At 39.8% G+C, this 10,985-nt stretch overlaps 1 protein-coding gene across 5 annotated transcripts in view; it reads left to right on the top strand.

Moving 5' to 3' along the window:
• The first annotated feature begins 825 nt into the window (after positions 1 to 825).
• The window catches only part of LOC109962097 (bifunctional 3'-phosphoadenosine 5'-phosphosulfate synthase 2-like), a 14,003-nt gene continuing 3,843 nt past the window's right edge, over positions 826 to 10,985 (top strand). The window contains exons 1-10 of one of the 5 annotated variants that reach the window (XM_020603521.1): positions 826 to 1,135; positions 4,053 to 4,157; positions 5,770 to 5,884; positions 6,055 to 6,290; positions 6,453 to 6,591; positions 6,801 to 6,919; positions 8,305 to 8,418; positions 9,244 to 9,355; positions 9,715 to 9,920; positions 10,148 to 10,283. In XM_020603521.1, the coding sequence (XP_020459177.1) occupies positions 6,108 to 6,290; positions 6,453 to 6,591; positions 6,801 to 6,919; positions 8,305 to 8,418; positions 9,244 to 9,355; positions 9,715 to 9,920; positions 10,148 to 10,283 (1,009 nt within the window). In that variant the 5' untranslated portion in view covers positions 826 to 1,135; positions 4,053 to 4,157; positions 5,770 to 5,884; positions 6,055 to 6,107. Of the gene's footprint in view, positions 1,136 to 1,327; positions 1,707 to 3,700; positions 3,935 to 4,052; positions 4,158 to 5,769; positions 5,885 to 6,054; positions 6,291 to 6,452; positions 6,592 to 6,800; positions 6,920 to 8,304; positions 8,419 to 9,243; positions 9,356 to 9,714; positions 9,921 to 10,147; positions 10,284 to 10,985 lie in introns of those variants that run through there. The other 4 variants (XM_020603515.1, XM_020603528.1, XM_020603536.1 and 1 more) reach the window with 4 other exon arrangements.

The raw sequence follows: 10,985 nt of genomic DNA on the forward strand, positions 1-10,985 counted from the left end.
TCAATTATAAGACAATTAAAACTTCTGGTTTTCCATGTTGTCTTTTTATTGATATTTATACCTGCAGACCAGGTGAATTAAAACTGTGTATGGATGGTTTACTCACACTTACAACTGCAGACCTGATGATTTATTAGGATGTGAGAACCCCATTTAATTAACATAACTGTCTGATATCACAGAGAAAAATAAGCACTTTCCAAAGTGCTTTTTCACAACATGGCAATTCATATGATGTTCTCATGGGTTATATCTGCTATATGAAGTCAATTAATTATTAACCATCTACATTAGTTACAGATAGTAACACTTGATAAAGGGTATCCTGTTAGAAAGTACACCTTCTTGGTAACAATATGAATATGAATAAAGAGATAATGTACCTTTCGTGAGACACAGACATACAGTGCATACATGATCATTTAACTTTCATATTTGATGCAACACTGAAGGAAACTGACTGACCTTTAACAGTTAACAGCTCTCCACAAAGAATGCCCTTGCAAGGTGTTCTTTATAAAGGACACTGACAAAGTTAGATATTTAGGGGATCGGTTCCTCATTTAATATTTTGCTACATAACATCATTTTGTGTAAAATAATAAGTAGTATGTAATGGTGGGTGGGTGCTGAAAGAATCCTCAAGGTTTATGAGGTTACAGCATTGTGCATTAATAGACTATTTCTGAATGTATTTCACCATGAAATAATTTGCTGAACATGAGTAATTTATTTTTGACATTTTAACATTTCAAAGAGAGGTTTCAGTTTGTTTTTTTTCCAGTTCTGCTCAATGTAAGCTTCTTTTGGGGCGTCTACAGCCTGGCTTCTGCTTCAGCACAGAGGGTGCATTTGTTTTAATCCCCACGTAGCACGAATGGGTGGTGGATTGGCAGTCGCTCCGTGTTAACAAGATACAGTGGCGTAAACGTTGGGGTGCAGTATTCCAGCGAAAAACAAAACAAGGGCTCTGGGATTTGTAAAAGAACATGGGATATGAATGCTCGTTGTATCGGACTAAGAGGTTTCAGTGAATGAGAGGTTCGACCTACCACTGTTGCTAACTTCGTCTGAAGAAACAGGAACATGTCCAGACAGAACAGAGAAATGTTGCTTCCCTACAACTTAGCTAACAGTGAGTGTAAATAACGTTATTGTTAGCCTAATGTTACAACCTCGGTCACAGTAGTGACTTAAAGCTGGGGTGGTAAACGGCTCAAACATTTTTATAACCATAGTTAAGATTGTCAGTAACGTTAGTCTCCAAGAAGCAAAATGATATAAGTAGGAAAACTAAACTAATAATTCATAAAGAATAACTGCCAAAGTCCATTCAATATGCTATAACGTGTTAAGGGAATGTATTGACCAACTTCAGTCACGGTCATGCCCCGGTTTAACTAGATGCTCGCCTCCGTCATGTCGTTATGCGTGGGTATTGGCTGTGCAAGGCAAATTATGCAGATTTCTGGGGAGGAGGGCTGAAGGCTGGGCCAAAGGAATGCTACGTGTCTTGGAAGTCCCTTTTAACCCCCCCTCATCTTCTTCAGTTAATATTACCGTAGCGAAAAAGTTTGAAGGTTCCAGATTAAGCGGCAGCCTCCCTCCCCATCCAGACCTGTCTGTGTCTGTGTGAAGTACAGTGGTCAGCAGTCAGTCGGCGGTGTTAGTACAGCGAAATGTCCGGCGTGAAAAGGCTTCGCACGGTAAGTAGATAACTGCCCGGGAGAAATGACTGAAACCAAAACTGTCATCAGATTAGCGTTACATGTTTCTGCAGCGAAGGATGTGCGAGATGTAAAACATTTCTCTAGTATGTGTCAAAAAAGTTTTGATTAATACACAACAGTAACACAGATGATCAGCTGTGAGCTCCACCGAGGTTTGAGGTGGTCACACATGACAATCAATTTAAAACAAGACAATTGTTATCTACTTTCATTCAGGTTAACTCTAAAATGTGGGATTTAGAGCTAATTTTCTACAATGATCACTCTTTACCGTACCACCAGCCAAGGGCGTATGTTTGCATATAGTATCTGAATAAACGCGTTCACATTATCTTTGGAATGAAGTCATGTTGGCTCGTTCCGTTGCGCCCTCCCTGAGGCTACATCTACAAGAGGACGTGCTAGCATCCGACTGACTAAAGGGAACGGGGGCGATCCGAAGTTCACGTAACGTACAAATGTCATATTTGTTCAGACACACGGAGGAGGAGAGGAGGCGTTCGCCGGCGGTCACTGCGTTCACAAGGGTGTGTTATTAGGGCTTTCGGTCCATACCTCAAGCATGGGGGAAAATGTAGTCATTCGGATGACTCTAGTGCCTTGGACTCCACAGCGCACATAACTTTGTGCATGCGGCGTCTTTTCCTTTCTAGATAACATTATTTCACTGAAAAGATAAAGAGACGGGAGTTTTTCGCTTGTTGTGGGTCGAACAGTTCAACAGTAAACTGGAACTCGCTGTAAAAAAATTCAGTCATTGCATTGTCTTCACATTTGTAATTTGATAGTTTTCATTGTAAAGAAAAACGTTTATAGTTGCTTTGAGATTTGAATTGAGTTTACAGGGTGTTCCAAGTACTTTCTCTTTATTACAGAGTTCACACTTGACTAAAGAGATACAGTATCTGGAACCATCACCAGGTTGCTCCACAGGATTTTAATTTTCAAGGTTGCAATTTAAATTGGTCTGCTCAGTTGATTTGTTGCATTGCACATATTGGTTTTTATTTGGTGGTTAGGAAGGACCCTGACCCACAGGGGCCGTTGGGGGGAAGTCTAAGGGCCCACGAACTTTGGGGGCCCACAGTCTGTGGGTAGAGGGCCCAACTTCAAATTTTTTCATAGGGCCCAAAACTGCTAGCACCGCCCCTGCCCTGACCTGTTCTGTCTTCCAGGACCAGAGGTAGTCTGTATGGTAGTGTTGACACTGTTGTTGCGCCTGGAAAACGTCACACTTGCATCTGTCTTATTATTTCCCATTGAGTCTGGACAAGCAAACTACTCTTACCTCGGGCTATTATTAGTTGTTTAGTGAAACTAACATTCAAAACGTGTTTGGTATGTTCTTCCTATGCTTGCGTGTCACAGGGAAAACATGCAACTGTGCTTAAGAAGGCACCAGCTGGTGCTCAAACCTAGGACTTTTTGTTGTGAAGCAACAGTGCTAACCACTCCAGTAATATGATATAACATTAATGTTAAATGCGCCATTCTGTACAAGTGCTTTAGCCTTTTTTTTTAATTACTTTTTCTTTTTTTAATGCTAATACTTTTGAACTTTGAATTAACATTCTGAATGCAGGACTTTTACTTGTAGAGTTTTTATACTGTTGCTACTTTTACTTAAGTACTTCTTCCACCACTGGCAGTCATGTGTCATAGATCAGCCTGCTGTTTCATATTGTTTCACATTTCATACCAACTAAACAGGTTATGTTAATTACAATAAGTAAAATTAACCTGAGGTAAAACTGCTTTGGTTGCATAAGCACAGTGGGAAATAAAACAGACATCTCATGGGTTTCAGCAGCTACAATGCAGACTACCTCTGGTCCTGGAAGACAGAGCAGGTCAGGGACCTGCCTAGCCACCAATTAGAAAAAATATATATATATATACAACAAAAATCTGTTAAACTGAACAAACCAATATGATATAAAACCTTGAAAATGAAAAGATTGGATCAACTTGGTGATGGCTCGAGATACCGGATCTCTTTAGTCAAGTAAATTCTGTATTAAAGACAAAAAACTTTGAGCCCCTTCAAATCTTAAACAGTATTATATGAAATTATATCACATCAAAAAGGTGAAAACACTGCAATAACGTGAAAAAGTCTCATAGTGAGTTCAAACTGTTCGACCCACAACTCCCTTATGTGTCACATACGATAACGGGATGACCCAAATGCAGCACACTGTCAGGTTAGTTGGTAGTGAGAGGCTTTAATGGCAACATTACAGGTATAGATAGTACAGGATCATGGTGGAGGTGAAGGCAGGAAGCAGACCACAGGACCAGTCTCTGTTTGATGTTCCTCAGGTGGTCTCCCATCCAGATACTGGCCAGGACCAGCTGTTCTATGTCCCTACCACTGTGAGACCAAATCTGCGCCCTTGGTTACAAGCATGCTTTGCCTCTGAATAGGTTGGTTGTTGTAGTAATGTATCCATGTCAATCTGGCCCATTCATAACACAGGGTTTCTTGTTAGGGGAGGGGTCAGGCCAGACTGCTGCTTAGAGAATGTAGCCTGTGTAGAGTTATCCTGAGAGCTAGAAATCAGTCGGCAAACCTCAGTGTGTCTTTGTCCAGTAACTGTAAGTTTTTGTCCCTGAAAGCTGCATTTTGTAGATACACTACTGCTACTGTGACACTGAGTCAACTAAATGTGATTCTCAGGAACTATTTTGATAACTAAACATTTTATGCAAAAATATGGAACATTTGCTGTATCCTGCTTTTAAATGTATTTTCTGCTTTTCTGTTTGTTTGTTTATCATTGTAAATTTTTTTTTTTTAGTCTTGCACCATTGTCTGGACATCTGGCATTTTACTGATATACTCGATTATAAAAAAAATAACATGTAGCTGTTTTTAATGCATAGCGTGGTGTCCGTTATTTAGTTACCTAAAGTGTTTGTATTATTATAAGGATGGCTAAATGCCTTTACTATTTCCATGCTTGTATGAAAGCCTTCAGTTGAGAAATTTCATAACATTGTTATCATAGTTTTAGATGCTGTCATTTCCTGAGAAAGAGGATGTACTGAGGAAATGGTTACATGGGGTCTCCTCAGTTCTTAATAATAATAATAATAAGCATTTACAGACCTTTTTTTATACAGGAATGCAGTTGAAAGTGCTTATCAGCTGAATGCGAAATGAAATAAGGGAAGAGCTAAGATGGATTAAAATACAATAGGATGAATAATATGGAGTGAAGTAATGGTTTTGGCTAAATTAATTTCTTTGAATAAAAAAGCAGGTTATCTGTAAACCTAGCAAATTTATGGAATAGCTGCTTCACTAGTAAGACATAAAGCTTAACTTAGAATAACGTGGTGAGCTACACACATCCTCAGCTGAAACACACCTTTATGTGTGATGTGTCAAGGTCACTGATTTTTACACTCTTGCCTCTCGTGTGTGTGTGTGTATGATGAAGAGCTCTTTAAATGTGGATTGCCACATGGAGCATGAAACACTGTGACGTTAAATAGCAGGCTCTAGCATGTAAAATTACTGTAACACTGGGTGTAGGTTTAGAAGTAGGAAGATTGGGTAGTGACTGAGAAGAGGAGGAGGGGGAATGAGTATGCAAAAAGCAAAGCTGTGTGATGAATATAGGGAAGATGGGTGAGTGAGTGCAGAGGGTGAATGTGTGTTCACAAGCATTGCCACATCATTGCTGGGCTGCAGGCAGTACACTGGACACATTGTCCAGCCAATCCCCCCCCCCATGCCTCCCTCCTCTACCCTTTCCCTTTAGAAGTCAGTACAACCCCATTTATTCACATCTTGGTTCACGTAGTCACTTAGAACAGGACAGGGAAAACCAGTTGTGCTGTGCAAAGGTTGGTTGTAATTCCAGTGTAAACTCACTAGATGACAGTGAGTCTTATAGGATCTGGCCTGAAGCTCTCTCCTGCTTGCACTCTCCTGCTTGCATATTTGCTACATCAAGCTGTCTGTATCATAAGTGATTCTCCAGATCCACTTTAGTTTGCCTGCGTCTGAGTGTGTATTCATCTACTGCAGAATCTCAACAGGGCGACCAATGTGGTGTACCAGGACCACCATGTCAGCCGGAGCAAGAGAGGGCAGGTCGTGGGCACCAGGGGAGGCTTCAGAGGTTGTACCATCTGGCTTACTGGTAAGCCTATATAGTGTCATATGATATCCACATATTGGCCATGAGGTGACCCACTCCTCTGTCACATCAAACCATACATTTGACAAGGTTTAATCCGATATGGGCTATTTTAAACACAATGCCTCTTGCAGCTCACCTTTGTGCTTCGATGTCTTGTATTTTCCCACAAGGTTTGTCTGGAGCTGGGAAGACGACCATTAGCTTTGCCCTGGAAGAATACCTCATGTCCCATGCTATCCCTTGCTACTCCCTGGACGGAGACAACATTCGCCATGGCCTGAACAAGGATCTGGGCTTCTCTGCCAAGGACCGTGAAGAGAACATCCGTCGTGTTGCTGAGTTGGCCAAACTGTTTGCTGACGCTGGGCTTGTTTGCATCACCAGTTTCATCTCTCCTTTTTCCAAGGTCAGAAAACATTAGCAGATGCATGTTACACACCTTTTCCTTTAAACAGCTACAAAATGAAAATGAATACTAGTCATTAAAGTCAAAAGTATCAGCCATCTAGAATACACGGTGTCACCTAAAACTGTATTTAAATTAAATATGTACTATTTTCTTCCACAGGATCGTGAGGATGCAAGGAAGATTCACGCAAGTGCTGGGCTACCATTTTTTGAGGTGTTTGTCCATGCTTCTCTTGAAGTGTGTGAGAGCAGAGATGTCAAAGGACTCTACAAGAGGGCTCGTGCTGGAGAGATCAAAGGTCTGTGTGACAGTGGTCACCTCAGCAAAATTCTGCCACTGTGTTGCATGCAACCACTCCGAGTTACACAAGTACTGGCAAGCCCTTTTTATAATTATAGGGCGGTTCATTTCTTCTTAAGAGTATACTGTATCTTATAAAAGTAAAATGGAATATAGGCTGAAGTATTTTATTGACACTTGCTTTTATGCTTTTACATTTGTTGCCAGGTTTTACTGGGATTGATTCAGATTATGAGCATCCTGAGGTGCCACAGCTTGTACTGAAAACTGGAGAGCTGTCAGTGAATGAATGCCTCCACCAAATGTTGGAGCTGCTCAGGGACCAGGTTGGTGGCTGGCAATAATTTTGGTTTTCTCTGCTGAAGACCTTCAAACAAACCCTCACATTTTTGTTGGAAAGTAACGCAACATATTGTACCTGTTGTGTCTCATACAGGCCTTCGTTTGTGTCATTTTACATTTCTGTAGATAGTAATGTGCTTTGTCAGATTTTACAGTCTGACAATAAGCCAGTAATGTTCACCTTTCACAGATGAGAACAAATAAAACAAGACATTGACCCAAATAACATCTATAAATATACAAAAAACTCTAAAAATATTTTCAGTTTGCCATTGTGGGTTATTGAGTGTAGACTGATGGGCAAATATTTGATTCATTTAAAATTAAATCTGAATATTACCTGACGACACTGTAGAATAAATACAAATGCATGTGAAGGGCAAACAGTAGCACACTTCTGCTGCCAAGGCTCTGCTGAAGGAAAAGTTGCTGATAAAGGAAATGTGTAAACTCATAAACGTTTTACAGCCTTTTCACTGAGACACAAGTGCTTTACTTTTAAATAAAACAGTGCTGTGTCAACAGACCAGGTTTGTTAGAAGCCTTCCTCAAGTTGGCCTCATGTCCTCTACGACTTTGTAGATGGTAGTTAGTTTTACAAATTACTCTTGGGAGTCCTGTCCTTCTGAATTCCATAGTACCTACTTGGAAAATGAATGCACATATAACAGCACCAGATTGTCATTGAGATGTACATATATCTGAATATATTTACAAGCAGCTGTTGAGAGTTTCAAACACATTTAAAAAAGAAATTGAGGTTTGTGACTGTATAGCACTTCAGTCACAGAGTAGAAGCAGAAAATAAAATGACGCTGGTAGTTCAGGAACATACTGTATATTTGCATGCAAATAATTGTGTTGCTTAATAAGTGACTCAAGGAAAAGTTGTGTCATTCTGTATCACAGCAGGTTTCCACGAAGGACGGTAATTTCCACATATCTGTCGTGTACACAGGGCAAACTGAGTTGTCTGAATGAATGAATGTCACTATTTCTTTCTCTGTGTGGGAGGATGAGTGTACTGTAATAAAAATGACAGTTTTACTTAAGTTTTTGTATCTGTCCCACAACCTGCTAATCAAGCAAAAATTCTGAACATTTTCTGGTCCCAGCTTCTCAAATGTGGAGTTGTAAAAGGTTTTGAACTGTTGATCAGACAAAACAAACAAGAAGATATCACTTTGGACTGAAACACTGTGACAGGCATTTATAACTTTTTAAAAACATTTTATTGGCCAAATGTTTAATTGATTAGTCAAGAAATGTATCATTAATTTTATCAGTATTAAAAAAATGTTAGTTATAGTTCTGCATTATCAGCCTTATCCAACTATAATATGAATTCCCCTTTTCTTTTTTTTAATAGAATATCATACCAAGTGAGATCATGGAGGAGGTGAATGAACTCTTTCTTTCAGAGAACACACTGAATCTAGCCATGGCTGACGCAAACACGCTTCCTACCATCAGTATCACCAAGGTAACCCACCACTCTAGAGTATAAGCTTAATATTTAATCACAAGGGGACAAGGAGGTCAATACTGGACATGGCAGAGAGCTGGATATGATGAGCTCATAAACATTCTTCAATCTTTGGAGCCTGTGTACTAATGACCTGCTCTGACTTCCCTGGGTACTAATAAAACCATAAAAGCCTATCTAGGCAGAGGGCAGTGTGTCTGAGGTACCGAAATGCACAAGATTGGCTTAGCAAATTACCATTCAGGTCAGTTCCCTAGAGATGAATGAACAAAAGCAGAATAGCTGTTTGTGTTTTAACTACTTGTTCTTTACCTATAAGCCCAAATCAGAAAAATTTGGGCCGGTATGTAAAATCAAAATTAAAACTGAAAATAATCTGTGTCAAAATAAACACTCACTTCAGTTCTGATGCTTGCAACACATTCCACGGGGGACAGTTGTATGTGTGAGAAAGTTATTGAAAGGTTTAACAGCAATGTTTATCAATGAAAGATAGGAAGGGAATTGGATATGTCACCCTCTGCAAAGTATAATATAATTACAAGATTCAAGGAAAATGGAGGGGGTGGCACAGTGGTCCAGTCCCCACCTGTGCCCAGTAGAGAACGTGTGGCACATTTTGAAACACAAATTGCGTCAACGAAGATCCAAAACATTGATTCTTCCATTCCTAGCGTAATTAGAGACTTGTTTATTAGTTTATCAACTTTTACAATACGCTGAATACCATCAGTGTAGTTACATTCAGTTATATGAAGTGTTAAATATTGTGTATATGTCTTTTTGTGCTGCTCATAATGAGTCATTATTCCTTGTTTACAGTTGGATCTACAGTGGGTGCAGGTGTTGGCAGAGGGCTGGGCTAGCCCTCTGAAGGGCTTCATGAGAGAGAAGGAGTTCCTGCAGGTTTTACACTTTGGCAGCCTGTTGGATGGTAAGAGATGTCCACACTGTAAACCACACTGGCCTATAAAGCAGCATCAACCAGATGAGCTGCTTGTTCTCTTTCAATTTAAGAATCAAAGCAACAGGTTTTATTACAGACCTTATTAATTTTATTAATCATTAATAAAAGTGAATAATTAAATTGAATGTATTTTTTTTTTTTTCAAATTAGTTGCACCTCTGCACAATCTTATCACTTTTCCCCTGGCATCTTTCCCAATGAATGGGAATTAATGCTCTAAGTTCTTATCCCCAAACATAAATGCAAACTTGCTTACTAATAGCATTTCTTAAATAATATTCGCTTTTGTTCACTGATTGAGATCACTGCAACCTCTTCTGTCTTAGGTGGGGCCATCAACATGTCCATTCCCATCGTCCTGCCCGTGAGCACTGAGACCAAGCAGGAGCTGGACGGGTGCGTGGCTGTAGCTCTGGAGTACCAGGGTTCACGAGTGGCTATTCTCAGGAACCCAGAGTTCTACATACACCGCAAGGAGGAACGCTGTGCCAGACAGTGGGGCACCACTTGTCCACAACACCCTTACATTAAGGTAGTGGCATTCATCAGATGTCTTTAACACAGATGCACAGTTGTAAATTGAATGTCTATCGCATGATTAGCACCTACATCATCCATTACTTTGTGAATTTGTGGCAAACACAACATCAGTCAAGCCCCAGACAAATATGATATTATAAGCTTGGTTCAAAGGCAATAAAGATTAATATTAATTTTGGTTACAGCTAAATTTTATTTTCTGTTTATCGCCTTGTCCAGATGGTTATGGAAGGAGGTGATTGGTTGGTGGGTGGTGACCTGGAGGTGCTGGAGCGAATCAAATGGAACGATGGGCTTGACCAGTACCGCCTTACTCCACAGGAGCTCAAGCAGAGGTTCAAAGACATGGAAGCAGGTTATAAAATTTAAATTACTTACAAAATTACTGCAACAATCAGGGAGCATAAAATGGCATACCATTTGTTTTAAGTAGCTACTGATGTGACACTCTATCGCAGCTAGAGATACAATAAATAAACATAAAAAGGAAAGCAGTGTGTTTAGTAGTTTTTTGTTTTTTGGAAGAACTTGACAAAGGACTGAATGAAAAAAAAATTATAGTAAATTTAAGGCTGCATGGCATTGTTTGTGATTTGTGCACAGAGTTCAGCAGAGACATACTGTACAGTAAAAGTCATGAAAATGAAGTGTAATCATCCATTTTACTCTCACTCGCTCACTGTGATATGAATGATGAGCTCAAGATAATGATGTTGACTCACTTACACCCCAATCCCATATGTGTTTTGCTAGTTTTAAGATTTTTTTGTTTGTTTTGTTTAGTTTTTTGCTGCTTTGTGGTTACAGGTGCAAGTATGTTTTGATGTGGACTTAACTGATTAACCCTCCTGTTATGTTGCGGGTCAAATTGACCCACGAACATAACTGCTGAGCAGGCATCACCTGAGAATTGAACATAACAGGAGGGTTCAGTTATGTTCGTGGGTCAATTTGACCCACAACATAACAGGAGGGTTAAACTGACAATATTCTCTTATTGTTAGCAAACCCCATGAAAAGTGACACCAGTGTGTTTGTCCGTCTCTCATACCCATGC

The sequence above is a fragment of the Monopterus albus genome, unplaced genomic scaffold (genome assembly GCF_001952655.1).
Source record: "Monopterus albus unplaced genomic scaffold, M_albus_1.0 scaffold3.1, whole genome shotgun sequence".
NCBI lineage: Eukaryota > Metazoa > Chordata > Actinopteri > Synbranchiformes > Synbranchidae > Monopterus > Monopterus albus.